Consider the following 25,062-nt stretch of genomic DNA (forward strand, 5'->3'; position numbering starts at 1 on the left):
TACCTGTTATGTGGTCTGCCTCGCTACCTGTTATGTGGTCTGCCTCACTACCTGTTATGTGGTCTGCCTCGCTACCTGTTATGTGGTCTGCCTCGCTACCTGTTATGTGGTCTGCCTCACTACCTGTTATGTGGTCTGCCTCGCTACCTGTTATGTGGTCTGCCTCTCTACCTGTTATGTGGTCTGCCTCGCTACCTGTTATGTGGTCTGCCTCTCTACCTGTTATGTGGTCTGCCTCTCTACCTGTTATGTGGTCTGCCTCGCTACCTGTTATGTGGTCTGCCTCTCTACCTGTTATGTGGTCTGCCTCTCTACCTGTTATGTGGTCTGCCTCGCTACCTGTTATGTGGTCTGCCTCTCTACCTGTTATGTGGTCTGCCTCTCTACCTGTTATGTGGTCTGCCTCGCTACCTGTTATGTGGTCTGCCTCGCTACCTGTTATGTGGTCTGCCTCGCTACCTGTTATGTGGTCTGCCTCGCTACCTGTTATGTGGTCTGCCTCTCTACCTGTTATGTGGTCTGCCTCGCTACCTGTTATGTGGTCTGCCTCTCTACCTGTTATGTGGTCTGCCTCTCTACCTGTTATGTGGTCTGCCTCTCTACCTGTTATGTGGTCTGCCTCTCTACCTGTTATGTGGTCTGCCTCGCTACCTGTTATGTGGTCTGCCTCGCTACCTGTTATGTGGTCTGCCTCGCTACCTGTTATGTGGTCTTCCTCGCTACCTGTTATGTGGTCTGCCTCTCTACCTGTTATGTGGTCTGCCTCGCTACCTGTTATGTGGTCTGCCTCTCTACCTGTTATGTGGTCTGCCTCTCTACCTGTTATGTGGTCTGCCTCTCTACCTGTTATGTGGTCTGCCTCTCTACCTGTTATGTGGTCTGCCTCTCTACCTGTTATGTGGTCTGCCTCGCTACCTGTTATGTGGTCTGCCTCTCTACCTGTTATGTGGTCTGCCTCTCTACCTGTTATGTGGTCTGCCTCGCTACCTGTTATGTGGTCTGCCTCTCTACCTGTTATGTGGTCTGCCTCTCTACCTGTTATGTGGTCTGCCTCGCTACCTGTTATGTGGTCTGCCTCTCTACCTGTTATGTGGTCTGCCTCTCTACCTGTTATGGGGTCTGCCTCGCTACCTGTTATGTGGTCTGCCTCTCTACCTGTTATGTGGTCTGCCTCTCTACCTGTTATGTGGTCTGCCTCTCTACCTGTTATGTGGTCTGCCTCTCTACCTGTTATGTGGTCTGCCTCTCTACCTGTTATGTGGTCTGCCTCGCTACCTGTTATGTGGTCTGCCTCGCTACCTATTATGTGGCTGTTTGAAGGTTATTAAGTGGAGGTACTTACTCCGTTTAAAAAAAAAAATATCCTTGTAAAGCTTTATCGACAAACAGCTTTATCGACAGATATAAAGGCTCAAAGGCTATTTAGAGTGCGGAGAGAAGGTGGAGAAAGAAAGAGACAGACAGAGAGAGCGACGGAGAGGGAGAGAGAGTGGTTGATGTCTGGGGTCTGCTCGCCAACCAAGCATTCACAAAATGGGAGAAAAACCTAATTGAAATTCTTCATGCAGAATTCTGAAAAAACATCCCCGTGTACAACGTTAAACACCAAATAATGGTTGCAGAGCAGAATTAGGCCGATACCCACTAATGATCAAATTCCAGAAAAGAGCTGTTAAATTCTACAATCACCTAAAAGGAAGCGATTCCCAAACCATCCATAACAAAGCCATCACCTACTGAGAGATGAACCTGGAGTAGAGTCCCCTAAGCAAGCTGGTCCTGGGGCTCTGTTCACAAACACAAACACACCCTACAGAGCCCCAGGACAGCAACACAATTAGACCCACCCAAATCATGAGAAAACAAAAAGATAGTTACTTGACACATTGGAAAGAATTAACCAAAAACAAAGCAACCTAGAATGCTATTTGGCCCTACAAAGAGAGTACACAGTGACAGAATACCTGACCACTGTGACTGACCTAAAATTAAGGAAAGCTTTGACTATGTACAGACTCAGTGTGCATTGCCTTGCTATTGAGAAAGGCTATGTGCACACTGCCCACAAAATGAGGTGGAAACTGAGCTACTGTACAGTTGAAATACTGTGTAGACTACTGTACAGTTGAAATACTGTGTAGCCTACTGTACAGTTTAAATACTGTGTAGACTACTGTACAGTTTAAATACTGTGTAGACTACTGTACAGTTGAAATACTGTGTAGCCTACTGTACAGTTTAAATACTGTGTAGACTACTGTACAGTTTAAATACTGTGTAGACTACTGTACAGTTGAAATACTGTGTAGCCTACTGTACAGTTTAAATACTTTGTAGACTACTGTACAGTTTAAATACTGTGTAGACTACTTTACAGTTTAAATACTGTGTAGCCTACTGTACAGTTTAAATACTGTGTGTACAGTGTAAATACTGTGTATGTTTCCTTTTGGACGGAGATATTCAATATCTGTTTACATTTCAACATACACTAGTCCTATTAGGAAGTACACAGAGGACACAGGGAGAGTAGGGTGAGACATTGACAAATTGAAAGTGCTTTAGAGAGCATGGTTCAGGGCTGAGGGTATCAGGGTATCAAGTGTACACCACTGTGGATCGAGTGTTACACTTTGGCTTCTCCACTCGGTGAGTCCTCCAGCCCTCATAACCCTCGGCTCGTAATGTCCACAGTAGTATTTGTGATGTGTGTAAAGTTTGTTTTTTGACTTGGCCGGCCTAACCAGTTGTACATAGTGACAGAGCAATTTTATGAATTTTGAAAGATTTATATTTTACCGGGCATATCATATTAAGAACAAATTGTTATTTACAATGACTGCCTAGCAAGAAGCAAGAGGCGATACAGTTCTATTCTGATGTGCTAAATATCATGATTATGTAGACCTATATGATATTATGTAGACCTATATGATATTATGTAGACCTATATGATATTATGTAGACCTATATGATATTATGTAGACCTATATGATATTATGTAGACCTATATGATATTATGTAGACCTACCTATATGATATTATGTAGACCTATATGATATTATGTAGACCTATATGATATTATGTAGACCTGTATGATATTATGTAGACCTATATGATATTATGTAGACCTATATGATATTATGTAGACCTATATGATATTATGTAGACCTGTATGATATTATGTAGACCTGTATGATATTATGTAGACCTGTATGATATTATGTAGACCTATATGATATTATGTAGACCTATATGATATTATGTAGACCTGTATGATATTATGTAGACCTATATGATATTATGTAGACCTATATGATATTATACATAATTCAATGCTTTATTAAACCAAGCATTTCCCCTCATATTTATTTTGTGAATTACAAAAACGTTAGTAAAGTATTATAGACATGGGATAATTGATTGATGCATGTACTGTTCAGTCACTCTATACCAGGGTTGGAAAATGAGAACAGGATATCCAAGCCATCAATTATATGCCCCTCCAGAAATTTGTGTTGAGATGACTGTACGAAATGTGTATGTGAATTATAGCCATGGGGTTTGACAGGTTAAATTTACACCAAACCCCCCCCCCCCCCCCCCCCCACACACACACACACACACACAGGGTCGCCGTTGATAATGGCTGACCCTGGCCGTGATCCCACTCTCCCAGGGTGTCTCAGGGGGAGTTGGGAAATGCAGGAAGTCAATTGATTTAGGACAAATATAAGCATCCACCAAATTATTTTATCACAGACACACACACACATAAATAATGGGTTAATCAATAATTAATAATTGACTTATTGATGAGATTTATATTTACACACAACCACACCTGCCTCATCCACACCTTCCTCTGCCTCATCCACACCTTCCTCTGCCTCATCCACACCTTCCTCTGCCTCATCCAGACCTTCCTCTGCCTCACACACACACCTTCCTCTGCCTCACACACACACCTTCCTCTGCCTTATACACACCTTCCTCTGCCTCATTCACACCTTCCTCTGCCTCATACACACCCACACCTTCCTCTGCCTCATCCACACCTTCCTCTGCCTCATCCACACCTTCCTCTGCCTCATCCACACCTTCCACTGCCTCATCCACACCTTTTTCTGCCTCATCCACACCTTCCTCTGCCGCATCCACACCTTCCTCTGCCTCATCCACACCTTTTTCTGCCTCATTCACACCTTCCTCTGCCTCATAAACACCCACACCTTCCTCTGCCTCATCCACACCTTCCTCTGCCTCATCCACACCTTCCACTGCCTCATCCACACATTCCACTGCCTCATCCACACCTTCCTCTGGCTCATACACACCTTCCTCTGCCTCATACACACCTTCCTCTGCCTCATAAACACCCACACCTTCCTCTGCCTCATCCACACCCTCCTCTGCCTCATCCACACCTTCCACTGCCTCATCCACACCTTCCACTGCCTCATCCACACCTTCCACTGCCTCATCCACACCTTCCACTGCCTCATCCACACCTTCCACTGCCTCATCCACACCTTCATCTGCCTCATACACACCTTCCTCTGCCTCATAAACACCCACACCTCCCTCTGCCTCATCCACACCTTCCTCTGCCTCATCCACACCTTCCTCTGCCTCATCCACACCTTCCTTTGCCTCATCCACACCTTCCACTGCCTCATCCAGAGCTTTTTCTGCCTCATCCACACCTTCCTCTGCCTCATTCACACCTTTTCCTGCCTCATCCACACCTTTTTCTGCCTCATCCACACCTTCCTCTGCCTCATCCACACCTTCCTCTGCCTCATCCACACCTTTTTCTGCCTCATTCACACCCACACCTTTTTGTAAGAAACTGTATTTCTGTAGTCAGTCTGTGTCCTGCTCTCAACAGCAAATACATGAGATAATCACTTCAGCTAGTTCCTCAAATGACCGATCACTGAGCAGCCCAAACTGGGTCGTATTCATTCGCTCACACCATAGAAAATAAGAGTTTCTTATTGGACAAGTTGAGTTAGTCCCTCCCTTTATAAGTCTGTTTTCTTCTGTTTGGTGCCTAATGAATAAAACCCTCATGTCCGTGACTCTGTGAAGAATTTGTTCAGGCATCTATTTAGGTCAGTCATTTATACAGGTGGACCCCCGTTCACCATGAAGCGTGGTGTTTTTTATTCTTGAACATATTGCAGCGAATTTGGGGGGGGGGGGGGGGGGGGGGGAATAAACCCAGGAACCCGTAAATCCAATTGACGAGAATGCTAGGAGTTGTGTTAAGGTCATTACAACATCAAGTCACCTCAGATGAACTCTATCTAATAATTTATTTCCCCCACTCCTTCTCTCCCTCCCTCCTGCAGCATGGCACAGAAAGAGAAGCTCCAGTGTCTGAAGGACTTCCATAAGGACACGCTGAAGCCTTCCCCAGGGAAGAGCCCGGGTACCCGGCCCGAGGACGAGGCAGAGGGGAAGCCCGTTCAGAGGGAGAAGTGGAACTCCAAGCTTGACTTTATCCTGTCCGTCGCTGGGGGCTTCGTGGGTTTAGGGAACGTCTGGCGTTTCCCATACCTCTGCTATAAGAATGGCGGAGGTGAGTTCCTGTCTCCTTTACAGCTACTGACTAGGACATGAAGGGTGAAAGGGAATGAAGCCATTCCAATTCCAACTCTGTATTCTAAGATGACGGGGTCAATGACGCTATTTCCCTGTGACATATTCATGTAAACAGAAGATGCAGAGTGCTGTGTTCAAGGGGGTTATTCATTCAAGTCATGAGAGTGGGTTAGTGCAGGTCAACAGCAAGCACATAACGTTCTGAGAACCATATGTTTCTTAGAGTTTGGTGAGAGCCTGGTTCTATAGGTATTTTGCATACAACCTTACCCACATATTTCTGGGAATGGTGTAGGATTGTTGCTTGGCTTTGGAACATTCTCTGCACATTTAAGGAACTTGACAAAAAAAAAGTAATTTTATTCGTATTTCATTACTTTAACAGAATGTTTCCTAAAAGTTCAAACATGTTTAGATTTAATTTACATTTTTGGTAATTTTTTATTTTATTTTTATTTTTTTATTTCACCTTTATTTAACCAGGTAGGCTAGTTGAGAACAAGTTCTCATTTGCAACTGCGACCTGGCCAAGATAAGGCATAGCAGTGTGAACAGACAACACAGAGTTACACATGGAGTAAACAATTAACAAGTCAATAACACAGTAGAAAAAAGGAAAGTCTATATATACATTGTGTGCAAAAGGCATGAGAAGGTAGGCAAATAATTACAATTATGCAGATTAACACTGGAGTGATAAATGATCAGAAGGTTATGTACAGGTAGAGATATTGGTGTGCAAAAGAGCAGAAAAATAAATAAATAAAAACAGTATGGGGATGAGGTAGGTGAAAATGGGTGGGCTATTTACCAATAGACTATGTACAGCTGCAGCGATCGGTTAGCTGCTCAGATAGCAGATGTTTGAAGTTGGTGAGGGAGATAAAAGTCTCCAACTTCAGCGATTTTTGCAATTCGTTCCAATCACAGGCAGCAGAGAACTGGAACGAAAGGCGGCCAAATGAGGTGTTGGCTTTAGGGATGATCAGTGAGATACACCTGCTGGAGCGCGTGCTACGGATGGGTGTTGCCATCGTAACCAGTGAACTGAGATAAGGCGGAGCTTTACCTAGCATGGACTTGTAGATGACCTGGAGCCAGTGGGTCTGGCGACGAATATGTAGCGAGGGCCAGCCGACTAGAGCATACAAGTCGCAGTGGTGGGTGGTATAAGGTGCTTTAGTGACAAAACGGATGGCACTGTGATAAACTGCATCCAGTTTGCTGAGTAGAGTGTTGGAAGCAATTTTGTAGATGACATCGCCGAAGTCGAGGATCGGTAGGATAGTCAGTTTTACTAGGGTAAGTTTGGCGGCGTGAGTGAAGGAGGCTTTGTTGCGGAATAGAAAGCCGACTCTTGATTTGATTTTCGATTGGAGATGTTTGATATGGGTCTGGAAGGAGAGTTTAGAGTCTAGCCAGACACCTAGGTACTTATAGATCTTATAGTCCACATATTCCACATATTCCAGGTCGGAACCATCCAGGGTGGTGATGCTGGTCAGGCGTGCGGGTGCAGGCAGCGAACGGTTGAAAAGCATGCATTTGGTTTTACTAGCGTTTAAGAGCAGTTGGAGGCCACGGAAGGAGTGCTGTATGGCATTGAAGCTCGTTTGGAGGTTAGATAGCACAGTGTCCAAGGACGGGCCGGAAGTATATAGAATGGTGTCGTCTGCGTAGAGGTGGATCAGGGAATCGCCCGCAGCATGAGAAACATCATTGATATATACAGAGAAAAGAGTCGGCCCGAGAATTGAACCCTGTGGCCCCCCCATAGAGACTGCCAGAGGACCGGACAGCATGCCCTCCGATTTGACACACTGAACTCTGTCTGCAAAGTAATTGGTGAACCAGGCAAGGCAGTCATCCGAAAAACCGAGGCTACTGAGTCTGCCGATAAGAATACGGTGATTGACAGAGTCGAAAGCCTTGGCAAGGTCTATGAAGACGGCTGCACAGTACTGTCTTTTATCGATGGCGGTTATGATATCGTTTAGTACCTTGAGCGTGGCTGAGGTACACCCGTGACCGGCTCGGAAACCAGATTGCACAGCGGAGAAGGTACGGTGGGATTCAAGATGGTCAGTGATCTGTTTGTTGACTTGGCTTTCGAAGACCTTAGATAGGCAGGGCAGGATGGATATTGGTCTGTAACAGTTTGGGTCCAGGGTGTCGCCCCCTTTGAAGAGGGGGATGACTGCGGCAGCTTTCCAATCCTTGGGGATCTCAGACGATATGAAAGAGAGGTTGAACAGGCTGGTAATAGGGGTTGCGACAATGGCGGCGGATAGTTTCAGGAATAGAGGGTCCAGATTGTCAAGCCCAGCTGATTTGTACGGGTCCAGGTTTTCTGCTATCTGGATTTGGGTAAAGGAGAACCTGGAGAGGCTTGGGCGAGTAGCTGCGGGGGGGGGGAGCTGTTGGACGAGGTTGGAGTAGCCAGGCGGAAGGCATGGCCAGCCGTTGAGAAATGCTTGTTGAAGTTTTCGATAATCATGGATTTATCGGTGGTGACCGTGTTACCTAGCCTCAGTGCAGTGGGCAGCTGGGAGGAGGTGCTCTTGTTCTCCATGGACTTCACAGTGTCCCAGAACTTTTTGGAGTTGGAGCTACAAGATGCAAACTTCTGCCTGAAGAAGTTGGCTTTAGCTTTCCTGACTGACTGTGTGTATTGGTTCCTGACTTCCCTGAACAGTTGCATATCGCGGGGACTGTTCGATGTTAGTGCAGTCCGCCACAGGATGTTTTTGTGCTGGTCGAGGGCAGTCAGGTCTGGAGTGAACCAGGGGCTATATCTGTTCTTAGTTCTGCATTTTTTGAACGGAGCATGCTTATCTAAAATGGTGAGGAAGTTACTTTTAAAGAAAGACCAGGCATCCTCAACTGACGGGATGAGGTCAATGTCCTTCCAGGATACCCGGGCCAGGTCGATTAGAAAGGCCTGCTCACAGAAGTGTTTTAGGGAGCGTTTGACAGTGATGAGGGGTGGTCGTTTGACTGCGGCTCCATAGCGGATACAGGCAATGAGGCAGTGATCGCTGAGATCCTGGTTGAAGACAGCGGAGGTGTATTTGGAGGGCCAGTTGGTCAGGATGACGTCAATGAGGGTGCCCTTGTTTACAGAGTTAGGGTTGTACCTGGTGGGTTCCTTGATGATTTGAGTGAGATTGAGGGCATCTAGCTTAGATTGTAGGACTGCCGGGGTGTTAAGCATATCCCAGTTTAGGTCACCTAACAGAACAAACTCTGAAGCTAGATGGGGGGCGATCAATTCACAAATGGTGTCCAGGGCACAGCTGGGAGCTGAGGGGGGTCGGTAGCAGGCGGCAACAGTGAGAGACTTATTTCTGGAGAGAGTAATTTTCAAAATTAGTAGTTCGAACTGTTTGGGTATGGACCTGGAAAGTATGACATTACTTTGCAGGCTATCTCTGCAGTAGACTGCAACTCCTCCTCCTTTGGCAGTTCTATCTTGACGGAAGATGTTATAGTTGGGTATGGAAATCTCAGAATTTTTGGTGGCCTTCCTGAGCCAGGATTCAGACACGGCAAGGACATCAGGGTTAGCAGAGTGTGCTAGAGCAGTGAGTAAGACAAACTTAGGGAGGAGGCTTCTGATGTTGACATGCATGAAACCAAGGCTTTTTCGATCACAGAAGTCAACAAATGAGGGTGCCTGGGGACATGCAGGGCCTGGGTTTACCTCCACATCACCCGCGGAACAGAGAAGGAGTAGTATGAGGGTGCGGCTGAAGGCTATCAAAACTGGTCGCCTAGGGCGTTGGGGACAGAGAATAAGAGGAGCAGGTTTCTGGGCATGGTAGAATATATTCAGGGCATAATGCGCAAACAGGGGTATGGTGGGGTGCGGGTACAGCGGAGGTAAGCCCAGGCACTGGGTGATGATGAGAGAGGTTGTATCTCTGGACATGCTGGTTGTAATGGGTGAGGTCACCGCATGTGTGGGGGGTGGGACAAAGGAGGTAACAGGGGTATAAAGAGTGGAACTAGGGGCTCCATTGTAAACTAAAACAATGATAACTAACCTGCACAACAGTATACAAGGCATATTGACATTTGAGAAAGACATACAGCGAGGCATACAGTAATCACAGGTGTTGAATTGGGAGAGCTAGCTAAAACAGTAGGTGAGACAACAGCTAATCAGCTAGCACAACAACAGCAGGTAGAATGGCGATTGATTAGGCAGAGAGGGTCGGATTAACTACACACAGAGCCTAAGTGCGGCTGGGGCCGACAGATAAAACATAAACAAGCAGAATGGATTACCGTGATTAATGGACAGTCCAGCATGCATCAGCTATGTAGCCAAGTGATCAGTGTCCAAGGGGCAGCGGTGGATGGGGCAGGGAAGCTGGACTGGCGAGTGTTATCCAGGTTAGAAAACTAACAATGACCAAATAGCTTGTAGCCAGTTAGCTGGTTAGCTTCTGGAGGTTCTTGAGTGTGTTCTAAAAATGTAAAGATAATAGCGGTTCCGTATCACATTGGGTGAGGCAGGTTACCGGAAGGTATAAACAAATTAAAAATCGAAAAGGGGTAGAAAGTAAATATGGGTTCAGTGAGTGTTTGGGACGCGGCGATTCAGACGGTTAGCAGGCCTGTGCTAACAAGCTAACAGTTAGTAGACGGTGCTAAACACGGTAGCAGTTAGCGGACCGGGCTAAACAAGCTAGCAGTTAGCAGGCCGAATTTGCAAGCAAGGAGATAGCAAGGGCTAGAGAGTTAGCCTTTGGGGACGTCGCGATGGGGGTATCTGTTTATTCCTCTTCATGCAGTGACATCGATGGACCGGTCGTGGGTCTGGATATTGTAGCCCAGGAGCTCAAAATGTTCCGTTTGCGATGGGAATCCGGGGATGAAAAATAAAATAAAATAATAAATAGGTCCGTTATGCTCTGGTTAGAGTCGCGTTGTTCGAACTGGCGAGAGCTTTCCGAGCTAAAGGTTAGCTGATGACCGGTTAGCTGAAGACCGCTAGCAATGTTTTGCTGAAGCTGGTAGTTCGTTGGCTAGCTTCAGTTGAGGGGTTCCAAGGTCCGAAGTAAATATAAATACTTTAGGAAAAATAGCTACGTTGGGTGAGGCGGGTTGCAGGAGAGTATTTAGAAGAAGTTGAGGTTCAGCAAAAAGTTTTAAAGATATGTGAAGAAAAAAAAACGAAAACAAACGATATATACAAGGGACACAACACGACAATACGTCCTACAGCTACGCCATCTTGGATGGGAAAGTTCTCCAACTGGTTTGACATCGGGAATGTTCTCACATAGTTCCAAGAACATTAAGAAACAACGTTGTTCTGTGGGAATTTCAGTACTTCAGCATAACATTTCTACAGGTTTCCTCATGGTTCTATTTAAAGTAATGTTCTCACATAGTTCCAAGAACGTTAAGAAACAACGTTGTTCTGTGGGAATTTCAGTACTTCAGCATAACATTTCTACAGGTTTCCTCATGGTTCTATTTAAAGTAATGTTCTCAAATTGTTCCAAGAACGTTAAGAAACAACGTTGTTCTGTGGGAATTTCAGTACTTCAGCATAACGTTTCTACAGGTTTCCTCGTGGTTCTCAGTACATTACGAAAACTTTCCATAAAAAAAAAACACAAGAAAACATTAACAATGTTCTAAGATTGTTATTTAAAAACATATATTCTGTTCTCAGCATCAACAAAACTCTCTCTCAGCATCTCTCTATCCTCCATCTTGTTAAGTGTGTTCAGCTGTGTTGGCCACGCCCACTAATTGGCCACACCTGATCTTAATGAGTGCTTGTTTCCTTTGAAATGGGGTCTGATTGAATAGAGAAAAATGAACAGCTTTGTATGAGTTAAAAAAGCATGCTAGAGCCATCCAACAGAAGATCATACGTTCGAATCTCACTGATGCTGTGCCACAATAAAAAAAATACACGTGTTTGCATGTGTCCTATCTGTGCTTGTAGTTAAGAACAGTTAACCTTAGCTAGCAGTGTTATTACAAGTCTTATTCAAACATTCAGTTTTAAGGAACTTATTCAAAAACCTTAAAATAACCTATAATGTCCTTCTTCAGAAAGTTAATAAAACCTCCCAGGAAAACCTTTATGGAACCATAGTAAAATGTTCTCCGAACTTCTCCGAGCAAGCTAAAAATGTACATTCCCAGAACAGGCGAAATGTTCACGTCCTTTCTCAGAACATTAAAAAAAACGTTCAGTTTTACCGGTTAGGAAAATTATGTCTTCGTTCCCAGAACCAATGGGAAACCAAAAACGTACGTTCCCACAACTTCCAAGGAACCAAATGTGCTATCTGGGCAGTCTCTCTGCATGCAACCATGGTTCCTTTACAGCTGCTCTCTAGGTCTAGAACATGAAGGTTTTACAGCTTAAAGCCATTCCAATTGACTAACCATTCCATGGTTGACTTACTCGACTAACAAATGAATGTCCTTCTAACATTACTGACGTAAAATGATTTACCGTAGCTACTCCCTTGATTCACACTTCATTGTGTTTTGACCACATTTGTTTTTCTTGAACCTGACACATTTGTTTACATATTCGTCTTCTCCTCCTCCAGGTGCATTTCTCATCCCGTACTTCATCTTCCTCTTTGGCGGAGGTCTTCCTGTGTTTTTCCTGGAGGTGGCCCTCGGACAGTACACCTCCGAGGGTGGAATCACCTGCTGGGAAAAACTTTGCCCCATCTTTACTGGCGAGTACATTTGTATTTATTATTAAAGGTTGCCCTCACAAAAATAAGTTTCTACCCTCAAGGTTATTTCCTAGTTAAATAAAGATTCAATTAATAAAAACTTTATTTGTACAGGTCAGCTAATCAAAAACAGAATCTTCTTTGCAACGACGGACATTCTTGGTCAAATCAGGTCAATGACCTTCAGCCGAAATCAAACGAATAGTAAATAATTGATGCACAGGTCAATCATCTTATTCATACCAGCCCAGGCCAGGAAAGATACCACACATTTCATTACACTGGCTCTGCCTCGCCCCCACACCGACTCCATGGTAGTCCAACCAACAACTAGCCTTATTTTGATACTGCCTGGTTGCTAGGCGCCCTATTCTGCAGTTTCATCCTGTTCCCGTTGGACTCCCCTCCTCTCCTAACTGCCAACTAACTGCAAATCACTGCCAGCTGATATGCCCTAGCTTCGTTAGACATTACACACTCTGTACTGCGAGTTGAGGGAAACTGAAAGTGCACTTTGCTCACGCCCCTCAAACAATGTGCTTTGTCTTACTACCCAGCTATACTCTGATATTTTCTTAGGGAATGTCCCCCCCCCCACATACACACACACACACACACACACACACACACACACACACACACACACACACACACACTGAGCCCTTGAGACTCAGCCGTGCCGTGTACATAGTGTGTTGAATTAGAGGTTGCTATGGCACCAGCGCTGGAAAACATCAGAGAGATGCCTATCAATGAGGTCTGACCCGAGAAGGAGAGAGACAAACGGACATCTTAGAAACAGAAAAGAAGACAGCACTAGTAAGCTGTGTATGTATCAGTCTAGATGGCACGCTATAGGCTGACAAGCTCTGTCTGTTGACATAGGTCTTAATGGCATCCTATAGGCTGACAAGCTCTGTCTGTTGACATAGGTCTTAATGGCATCCTATAGGCTGAGTCTTAATGGCATCCTATAGGCTGAGTCTTAATGGCATCCTATAGGCTGAGTCTTAATGGCACCCTATTCTCTACATAGTGCACTACTCGACCAGGGCCTGTAGGGCAGTGCACTACTTGACCAGGGCCCTATGGGAATAGGGGAACTGTTTGGGACGCAGACAGGCACTCACCTCCAGCCAAACCAAACCAGGTCGAGCCTCACTCTAACTCTCTCTATTTGTATAATACATTCAGATAAGATGAGACTGGTTGTCAGAAAAACAAGCTGTTACTTTTCAGCCCTGGTGTCTGCCTGCCTGAACGGATTGGTGGGGGCGGCCCAGTTTAATTTTCATAAAGGGAAGTAACAGAGGGTGACAGTGAGAGAAGAGGAGGGAGGGAGGCAGGGAGAGACAGTTGGAGGAGGGAGGGTAAGTAACAGTTGGACGAGGGAGGGAGGCAGGGAGAGACAGTTGAAGGGAGGGGAAGTAACAGAGGGTGACAATGGGACGAGGGAGGGAGGCAGGGAGAGACAGTTGGAGAAGGAATGAGGAAGTAACAGAGGGTGACAATGGGACGAGGGTGGAGAGGGAGGGAGGAGAGGGAGGGAGGGAGGGTGGGTGGGGAGGGAGGGAGACATAGTGAGGGAGGGAGAGGATGGAGAGTAGACGGGAGGAGTGGGAAGGGGGAGGTAGAGGAGGGAGGAGTGGAGGGAAGGGGGAGGTAGAGGAGGGAGGGAGGGAAGGGGGAGGTAGAGGAGGGAGGAGTGGAGGGAAGGGGGAGGAAGAGGAAGGAGGGAGGGAAGGGGGAGGTAGAGGAGGGAGGAGTGGAGGGAAGGGGGAGGTAGAGGAGGGAGGGAGGGAAGGGGGAGGTAGAGGAGGGAGGAGTGGAGGGAAGGGGAGGAAGAGGAAGGAGGGAGGGAAGGGGGAGGTAGAGGAGGGAAGAGGAGAGGAGATCTTCCAGACAAACGATAACAACAGCATTCAAAACATACACGTGTTGATTGCGAAATATAGCTAGCTACATTGGATTCCTTTATATCAAATCTCCCTTTGTAAGTGCTTTTGAACAGTATACTAATGTCTGGCATGCAAGATTAACATTTATGTGACCTTTCCCCCCCAGGTATCGGCTACGCTTCGATTGTGATCGTGTCCCTCCTGAACATCTACTACATAGTGATTCTGGCCTGGGGTTTGTACTACCTGTTCCAGTGCTTCCAGCCGGAGCTGCCCTGGGCCAAGTGTAAGAACTCCTGGAACACAGACCGCTGTGTGGAGGACACCGTCCGTAAGAACAAGACCCTGATGCTGGCCGCTAACATCACCAACTTCACCTCGCCCGTCACCGAGTTCTGGGAGTGAGTACAGTAATTACATTTTTTTTTAATTTAACTTTTATCTACTGTTTGGAGTTGCAGCGATGAGACCAGATAGAAAAAGGGGGTAAATCCTCTGGGCCCCAGTTATAGTACAACTGACCCTCTCTTTCTCCAACGTGACTTTTTGTCTTCTCTCCAACAGACGTAACGTCCTTAGCATCTCCAGTGGCATCGATGAAATCGGGGAGGTCAAGTGGGACCTGGCTCTGTGTCTGCTGGGGGTCTGGGTCATCTGTTTCTTCTGTATCTGGAAAGGAGTCAAATCCACTGGGAAGGTGAGTTGAGCTGGGAAGTACTTTACATTTTACATATATAAAGATTTAATGTAATGGACATTTTCTCTCAGACCACGTACCATTCGGCGTTTATTCAAACACACCCTGAAGAAGGGACTTAAGCTAAATTGTTGGTCAAATATATCCACAGCAAGGAGAAATGAAAGTGCAACAAATGTTAATTTGTACACCAAACGGTCAACATTTTATTTACGATAATTGGATGTGGTGGGAATGTCCTTTTTTAGAGATTCTAATTCTATGGATTCCCCTCTGCCACTGCCTGCACGGATTCATACATCTTAATAATACACACCTCAAAGTGCAACGATGCCAAGTTGAACAGGTTACTACTATACGACAGACTATCGGCATCAATCAATCAAGAGCAGTGTTCCAGAGTGCAATTAAATCTCTCCGTAACGAGTGTAAACAAGAGCCAGACCAGGCAGAGCAACACCCGCGGGACCAGTCAGGGAGCTAGATCGATCCCAGAAACCTTGTTTAATTGAGCCAATTGATTGGTTTCGCCTGATTTATGTTTCCTTGTCCCTCTAAGCTATAAATCATTCGGTATCTGCAGTCTTCGCTTCCTGGAAAGGGACGCTTGGTGTCAGCCTTCACAAAGCAAAAGGAAAGAGTATAACAGAGAGGATTGGATTCTGATAAAAGATAGGGTTACGATTCTGACAGACAACTGAGAATGTGTCAAATCTGTCTCTTTAGACAAAGAAATGTATGTGGATGAGGTCGACACTATCGATGTGTAAATCTGCTAATACATCGACGGTTGTGTCCTCTGTTTCCCAACAGGTTGTGTACGTCACTGCTACCTTCCCCTTCGTCATGCTGATCATTCTGTTGATCCGCGGCGTCACTCTGCCAGGAGCATCTGAAGGAATCAAGTTCTACCTGTACCCAGACCTGCAACGTCTCAAAGACCCCGAGGTAGAACCACCTTGCCTTGCCCCACCACTCTCCGCCCTACCCTGTCCTGTCTTGGAACTTTTAAAATCTATTAATTAAGCAACTGTGGCTGGGATTCAAACAAACCACACAGAATCGTGGCCTAAATCTTGAATTTCGAATCCTTTGAATTTAGTATTTGATCTTATCTTTAGAAAAAAATATTTAAATCGCCATAATGAATAGAAAGGGGAATAAAGGACATCCTTGTCTTATGCCCCAAGATAATGTTAATGTGGTGTAGTTGTCTGTAAAGCTCATTTTCATTAGTAGTCCTTGGGTAAACATGATTCTCCTGGGATAAGGAAAACTGTGTAGACAAAGTAAGTCAAAATATTGCCCAATGTAATAATACCCCAAATAGTCTAAATACTACTCAGTGTTTCCCAAAGCTTGCGTCTAAGCCTTCATGTCTTCTCCCCTTCTACCTCCAGGTTTGGATCGATGCAGGCACTCAGATCTTCTTCTCCTATGCCATCTGTCTGGGAGCTATGACGTCACTGGGGAGCTACAACAAATACAAATACAACTGCTATAGGTGAGCGACCACGCCGGGGGGGGGGGGTGGGAGGGGGGAGGGAGGTGATGGTGGTGGTGGGACCTAATCCAATGGTAAAAGAAAAATGGGTAGAGAAAAAAAAGAAAAAAGTGGGGAACCTAGGTTCCTTTTGTGTTCATTAACAACCTCCATGACATATGTGTGATATAGGGACTGTTTGCTGCTGGGAGGCCTCAACAGCGGTACCAGTTTTGTGTCTGGCTTCGCAATATTTTCCGTCCTGGGCTTCATGGCACAAGAGCAAGGGGTGGACATTGCCGATGTGGCAGAGTCAGGTACGAGGTGGTCAAAGTGGCAGTGATGGTGGGCGCTGCTACTTAAAATAAACAAACAATAAACAACAGCAAAAACAACAGTGTTGGCTGGTTCTATCCAACAGGAAAAAAAAGACAAAATCCGAAAGACACTAGATAAAGTTAAATGTAAAGAGTGAAATGGATTTATTTTTTTATGAAAGACGGCATCGAAATATGGAAGTTTCGGGCAATCAAACACTGCTTGACAGAAATCAAATAAAAATACCAAGTTACAGTATAAAGAAAGAGCTTACTGTGCACCTCTATAACATGTATATTTACATATTTGGATCTGGTTGGATTCTTCAAGCAATCGAGTATCAAGGAACATGCTGGTGGAAAGAAAAATAAAAGTTTTACTGTTAAATTGGATCTTATCCAGAATGCTAGGGAGCGAAGAGTCAAGCCATGCATGAGAGATCCCATCACGACCTTTTCTTCTCACGATCAACCAGTAGATTTAAGAGTCCTGCTCCAGCCTGTTCCAACAGATACTGTATCTACTGTATGAGGGCGAAGCATAATGTCAGTAATCCAGGACATCTTGTGCCAAGTTAAAATAAACAAGTGTGACTTAAGTCTCACTTATGACACTTAACTCTGGGCTGTTTTAGATGGGTCTAGCATATTTATCCGTCTTTTACAATGTGATCAGTTCAATGGTTGATGCCCATGGCGGATTCTATTTGTTTCTGTAAGTTTCTAATTATAAGCATGTTTTTAACTATTGCACTTGTTATGTCATTCTCCTTCTACTGCTGTGTATACTACAAGGAGGCATCAACGTGGTGATGTTTTTAGGTGATTTTTCTGTAATTGAGAAAAAAACACCCTTAATTTCTACTTTTATATAGCAGATATACTATACTGTACACTCTGATATGAAAGATGGGTCTTTTGATGGTATTAACTGAGATCCTGCATCACTGGCTCCCTCTTGCAGTGTGTAGTCAGTCTGCTCTAGCCTTGAACGATATCTCTATCCTTATCCTTCTGAGGAGACTGTGCAGGGTGTTCCTGCTGGAGTACAGAGACACAGTGAATGCATGAGAAATGATGACTGTAGAAAATAAAACATTTAAATACTGAGCTATCTCAGTAACCTATCTCGTTATCTCAGCTGTCTGAGCGATCTCTTTCTCTGAGAAATTGTATTAGTATAAAATAATATAATTTCCCCCATATTTTTGTTAATAAAATATAGCTCAGTATTTTAAATGTTTATTTTATACAGTCATTATTACTCATCTTTATCAAGGGTGTCAATAATTTCAGACCCCACTATATATATTACATCATATGATGAAACAAATTTAGTTGATAAGTATGCTGATCTAGATTAATGCTATTTACTGTGAGCAGTTTAATAGAATAAGTAATTCCATGAGTTTTGACGGGAGAGTTTTGGTCCAAAGTACTGTAGATGGTCTGTGATACCATGTTTGTAATTTACACCGTGTGCTGTTAGCAGTGATATAAGCTGCATAGTGCACTGAGAAAGTCACAACTTGGTCTTTGCCTTAAACTGCTGCAACTTGATTCTGAGGAGAGAGAGGGGTTTCTATTTTTTGGGGTAGAAGTGCAGAGTAGATCCAGATGTGCACCCACGCTGAGGATGATACATGTGTGCTGAAGGCGACGGCATTACCTGCTAGACCAGCCTCGAGCACGACAGAGGATTTTATTATTATTATTATTGACGTTTCAAAGCCAGCTCACTAGGCAGTCTGCTAGCTAGTCATGTCGTGTTTGGTTGGATGCCTTGTCGTATATTTCACCGCTAAACCAACTTTATTCTATGTGTTTTGCTGTTTTTCCTGTTTTGTTTTTTTAACTTCTGTTGTAACAGGTTATCCCAACGTTATAACGGCACGTTATCGAGACGTTGCTATAGTTACAATCGAGAAGAGGCGACGTATGTTGCCTCTGATCCTGTCGTTGTTATTATATACTATATATTCTACTATATACTATACTAGTTATGTTCTATACTAGCCTATATATTCTACTATATACTATACTAGGTATGTTCTATACCAGCCTATATATTCTACTATATACTATACTAGTTATGTTCTATACTAGCCTATATATTCTACTATATACTATACTAGTTATGTTCTATACTAGTCTATATGTTCTGCTAGTTTAGTATAGTTATTATATACACATAATGATAGGGGATTAACATTTGGAGCTGTTCTATTGTAAGGCTACGTTGACCTTCTTTGATAGTTCTTGTCATTACATGAATCCCTAGTCTTACCAGGAACCATAAGCTAAAAGGGCAGTGACAATATATTACACTTACATGGCCTACAGTATATGAGCGTAAGGATAAGACGAGATGAGCTAGATCTACACTTTGAGGATTTTATTTAATTTCTTATTAACATTAGTTTGGTCTGTGTTATACTTGGACGCACCAAGATGGCATCAGACCAGATCAAACGATAGAACCCTGGTTTCTAATTGTGTTTTCTCCACTTCCCCGTCCCCCCTCTCTCTTCTTGTTCCTCTCTAGGTCCTGGCTTGGCCTTCATTGCCTATCCTAAAGCTGTGTCTATGATGCCGCTGCCAACCTTCTGGGCTATTCTCTTCTTCATCATGCTTCTGCTACTGGGTCTCGACAGTCAGGTTAGTAGTCTACTCCGTATAAATTGAGAATCAAGAATCAAGTATCTGAATCTGAGTCTGAATCCGAGACAGTCAGTAGAATACTCATTATAAATCAAGGATCTGAATCTGAGACAGTCAGTAGTATACTCATTATAAATCAAGGATCTGAATCTGAGACAGTCAGTAGTATACTCATTATAAATCAAGGATCTGAATCTGAGACAGTCAGTAGTATACTCATTATAAATCAAGGATCTGAATCTGAGACAGTCAGTAGTATACTCATTATAAATCAAGGATCTGAATCTGAGACAGTCAGTAGTATACTCATTATAAATCAAGGATCTGAATCTGAGACAGTCAGTAGTATACTCATTATAAATCAACGATCTGAATCTGAGACAGTCAGTAGTATACTCATTATAAATCAACAATCTGAATCTGAGACAGTCAGTAGTATACTCATTATAAATCAAGGATCTGAATCTGAGACAGTCAGTAGTATACTCATTATAAATCAAGGATCTGAATCTGAGACAGTCAGTAGTATACTCATTATAAATCAAGGATCTGAATCTGAGACAGTCAGTAGTATACTCATTATAAATCAAGGATCTGAATCTGAGACAGTCAGTAGTATACTCATTATAAATCAAGGATCTGAATCTGAGACAGTCAGTAGTATACTCATTATAAATCAAGGATCTGAATCTGAGACAGTCAGTAGTATACTCATTATAAATCAAGGATCTGAATCTGAGACAGTCAGTAGTATACTCATTATAAATCAAGGATCTGAATCTGAGACAGTCAGTAGTATACTCATTATAAACAAGGATCTGAATCTGAGACAGTCAGTAGTATACTCATTATAAATCAAGGATCTGAATCTGAGACAGTCAGTAGTATACTCATTATAAATCAAGGATCTGAATCTGAATCTGAGACAGTCAGTAGTATACTCATTATAAACAAGGATCTGAATCTGAGACAGTCAGTAGTATACTCATTATAAATCAAGGATCTGAATCTGAGACAGTCAGTAGTATACTCATTATAAATCAAGGATCTGAATCTGAGACAGTCAGTAGTATACTCATTATAAATCAAGGATCTGAATCTGAGACAGTCAGTAGTATACTCATTATAAATCAAGGATCTGAATCTGAATCTGAGACAGTCAGTAGTATACTCATTATAAATCAAGGATCTGAATCTGAGACAGTCAGTAGTATACTCATTATAAATCAAGGATCTGAATCTGAGACAGTCAGTAGTATACTCATTATAAACAAGGATCTGAATCTGAGACAGTCAGTAGTATACTCATTATAAATCAAGGATCTGAATCTGAATCTGAGACAGTCAGTAGTATACTCATTATAAATCAACGATCTGAATTTGAGACAGTCAGTAGTATACTCATTATAAACAAGGATCTGAATCTGAGACAGTCAGTAGTATACTCATTATAAATCAAGGATCTGAATCTGAGACAGTCAGTAGTATACTCATTATAAATCAAGGATCTGATTCTGAGACAGTCAGTAGTATACTCATTATAAATCAAGGATCTGAATCTGAATCTGAGACAGTCAGTAGTATACTCATTATAAATCAAGGATCTGAATCTGAGACAGTCAGTAGTATACTCATTATAAATCAAGGATCTGAATCTGAGACAGTCAGTAGTATACTCATTATAAATCAAGGATCTGAATCTGAGACAGTCAGTAGTATACTCATTATAAATCAAGGATCTGAATCTGAGACAGTCAGTAGTATACTCATTATAAATCAAGGATCTGAATCTGAATCTGAGACAGTCAGTAGTATACTCATTATAAATCAAGGATCTGAATCTGAGACAGTCAGTAGTATACTCATTATAAATCAAGGATCTGAATCTGAATCTGAGACAGTCAGTAGTATACTCATTATAAATCAAGGATCTGAATCTGAGACAGTCAGTAGTATACTCATTATAAATCAAGGATCTGAATCTGAGACAGTCAGTAGTATACTCATTATAAATCAAGGATCTGAATCTGAGACAGTCAGTAGTATACTCATTATAAATCAAGGATCTGAATCTGAGACAGTCAGTAGTATACTCATTATAAATCAAGGATCTGAATCTGAGACAGTCAGTAGTATACTCATTATAAATCAAGGATCTGAATCTGAGACAGTCAGTAGTATACTGTATACAGTCACGTCAGTTGCACCTTCAGCGGGGACGTAAGGAAACCGGAAGCATACGGTTTTATGGGAAAAGCATAGAGGAAGAGGAGAAGCCCTGAAAAGCGGATGTTTCTGGGTTTCTGACGACCCCGTTCAGACGTTTCTTTTCCGACAGCTACGTCGGGATAGGTCAGTGGTATCGCCATCATGAATAAAGAGAAAGTCAGGTCAGGTCGTTATAACGCAGTGGCAATGAAGTTTACTGATATCAGTCATATATGAGCACTAAGATTATGAAATGATACACATTTTATTGGCTTGTTAATGAAAGTTGTATGTTTTTATTATGAGACAGTACGTCCGTTTTTTTTTTTATATGTGTGATAAGATTGCTGAGATGGTGAAAAATATACACTTTGTAGGGTAAGTTGTACAGGGAAGTTGTAAGCGTGTTAAGAGACAGAGGTGGTTCTGTTCCAATTTTCGATGTCCAGTGGCATTAGAACGTGGCCACAGTCAGTATCTTAAAATAGGGAAGTTGTAACTAAGCAAGTTCCTGAATGTCACATGGTCAGCTTTATTAACCTGCGTGGGGAAATTCGTGGTCACATGGCCAGGGAAAAAACTTGTGGCCCATATATATATACATGTGATCAGGAGGAAAAACTCCTGCCCCCATACACATGTGATCAATACAGGCCTAAACAGGACTAAACAGCCAGTCAATAAAATCAGTCAATCCACAGAGGCAAGCCACGACACGGACACATCACCCCAGGTTCTAATGCTGGATGTTAACTGCTTATGAAAAAACAACTACATGTTGACGCAGTCAGTCAGTTAGTCAATACAGCTAAATGCTAGCATCCACAGACAGTCGTACCATTACTACAGCTCAATGCTAGCATCCATAGACAGTCGTACCATTACTACAGCTCAATGCTAGCATCCACAGACAGTCATACCATTACTACAGCTAAATGCTAGCATCCATAGACAGTCATACCATTACTACAGCTAAATGCTAGCATCCATAGACAGTCATACCATTACTACAGCTAAATGCTAGCATCCATAGACAGTCGTACCATTACTACAGCTAAATGCTAGCATCCATAGACAGTCGTACCATTACTACAGCTAAATGCTAGCATCCATAGACAGTTGTACCATTACTACAGCTAAATGCTAGCATCCATAGACAGTCGTACCATTACTACAGCTAAATGCTAGCATCCATAGACAGTCATACCATGACTACAGCTAAATGCTAGCATCCATAGACAGTCGTACCATTACTACAGCTAAATGCTAGCATCCATAGACAGTCGTACCATTACTACAGCTAAATGCTAGCATCCATAGACAGTCGTACCATGACTACAGCTAAATGCGAGCATCCATAGACAGTCGTACCATTACTACAGCTAAATGCTAGCATCCACAGACAGTCGTATCATTACTACAGCTCAATGCTAGACAGTCGTACCATTACTACAGCTAAATGCTAGCATCCATAGGCAGTCGTACCATTACTACAGCTAAATGCTAGCATCCACAGACAGTCATACCATTACTACGACCTAGCTAGATACAGAATCTCCATTTCCAGGCTTTCTCACTTACAAGCAAGTGAGAAAACAAGGATTGGAAGTAATATGAGACTAGATCGCACATGCGATGGTATAATTTTACTGGCTGGCTGGCTGGCTGATTGGTTGATATGTTGACTGGCTGGCTGATTGGTTGACTTTCTGGCTGATTGGTTGACTGGCTGACAGTCACTCTTGATAATAGCCTCTATATATGTCATTTAGCAGATGCTTTTATCCCAAGTGACGTAGTCATGTGCGCATCCATTTTACATATGCGTTACCCCGGCGGGAATCAAACCCACGGCCCTTGTCGTTGCAAGAGACATGTTTTACGGACTGAGCCACACAGGACTACGTCCGTACAACAATGTTAGCCTATCTGGCCTACTGTATGCATCACTACTCCCATCTCTTGTCTCTGTGTTTTTCTGTCCCCAGTTTGTGGAAGTGGAAGGACAGATCACCTCCTTGGTGGATCTGTATCCCTCCTTCCTAAGGAAGGGTTACCGTCGGGAACTTTTTATAGCTACAGTGTGCTCCATAAGCTATCTTCTGGGACTTACCATGGTTACTAGGGTAAGTACTATCTTCTGGGACTTACCATGGTTACTAGGGTAAGTACTATCTTCTGGGACTTACCATGGTTACTAGGGTAAGTACTATCTTCTGGGACTTACCATGGTTACTAGGGTAAGGACTATCTTTTGCGACTTACCATGGTTACTAGGGTAAGTACTATCTTCTGGGACTTACCATGGTTACTAGGTTAAGTACTATCTTCTGGGACTTACCATGGTTACTAGGTTAAGTACTATCTTCTGGGAGTTACCATGGTTACTAGGTTAAGTACTATCTTCTGGGAGTAAACTTGAACTTTTTACACTGATATCATATGACCGTAATGTTACTTAAATAAGTTCTAGTTGATGTACTTTCCTATGTAAGATACAGTATCACAAGTGTCCAGCCCAGTCCCGAACCTTAGCGACACCCTAATGAATATAAAATTATCTTACTAAAACGAATCGACACCCTAATGAATATAACATTATCTTACTAAAATTAAGCGACACCCTAATGAATATGATGTACAGTGCATTCGTAAAGTATTCAGACCCCTTGACTTTTTCCACATTTTGTTACGTTACAGCCTTATTCTAAAATTGATTAAATAAAAAAATCCTCAGCAATCTACACACAAAACCCCCATAATAACAAAGTGACACATGCTTTTTCACATTTTTACAAATGTCTAAAAAATAAAAAACAGAAATATCTTATTTACACAAGTATTCAGACCCTTTGCTATGAGACTTGAAATTGAGCAGAGGTGCATCCTGTTTCCATTGATCATCCTTGAGATGTCTCTACAACTTGTTTGGAGTCTACCTGTAGTAAATTCAATTGATTGGACATGATTTGGAAAGGCACACACCTGTCTATATAAAGGTCCCACAGTTGACAGTACAAAAACCAAGCCATGCGGTCGAAGGAGTTATCCGTAGAGCTCCGAGACAGGATTGTGTCGAGGCACAGATCTGAGGAAGGGTAACAAAATATTTCTGCAGCATTGAAGGTCCCCAAGAACACAGTGGCCTGCATCATTCTTAAATGAAAGAAGTTTGGAACCACGAAGACTCTTCCTAGAGCTGGCCGCCCAGCCAAACTGAGCGATCGGGGGAGAAGGACCTTGGTCAGGGAAGTGACCAAGAACCTGATGGTCACTCTGACAGAGCTGCTTAGAGTTTGACAAAAGGCACCTAAATACTCTCAGTCTGATGAAACCAAGATTGAACTCTTTGGCCTGAATGCCAAGCGTCACTTCTAGAGGAAACCTGGTACCATCCCTTCCCAGTCCTTAATGATTACAATCATACCCATAACATGATGTAGCCACACTATGCTTGAAAATATGA

At 43.2% G+C, this 25,062-nt stretch overlaps 1 protein-coding gene across 1 annotated transcript in view; it reads left to right on the plus strand.

Moving 5' to 3' along the window:
* Positions 1-25,062, plus strand: part of LOC110528591 (sodium- and chloride-dependent taurine transporter) — a 46,400-nt gene that overhangs the window by 10,499 nt on the left and 10,839 nt on the right. The window contains exons 2-10 of the mRNA XM_036984208.1: positions 5,358-5,587; positions 12,198-12,332; positions 14,397-14,631; positions 14,795-14,927; positions 15,741-15,875; positions 16,328-16,431; positions 16,603-16,727; positions 19,273-19,385; positions 23,585-23,722. Coding sequence (XP_036840103.1) covers positions 5,359-5,587; positions 12,198-12,332; positions 14,397-14,631; positions 14,795-14,927; positions 15,741-15,875; positions 16,328-16,431; positions 16,603-16,727; positions 19,273-19,385; positions 23,585-23,722 — 1,347 coding nt within the window. The 5' untranslated portion in view covers position 5,358. The remainder of the gene's footprint in view (positions 1-5,357; positions 5,588-12,197; positions 12,333-14,396; positions 14,632-14,794; positions 14,928-15,740; positions 15,876-16,327; positions 16,432-16,602; positions 16,728-19,272; positions 19,386-23,584; positions 23,723-25,062) is intronic.

This window comes from Oncorhynchus mykiss, chromosome 7 (assembly GCF_013265735.2).
Source record: "Oncorhynchus mykiss isolate Arlee chromosome 7, USDA_OmykA_1.1, whole genome shotgun sequence".
NCBI lineage: Eukaryota > Metazoa > Chordata > Actinopteri > Salmoniformes > Salmonidae > Oncorhynchus > Oncorhynchus mykiss.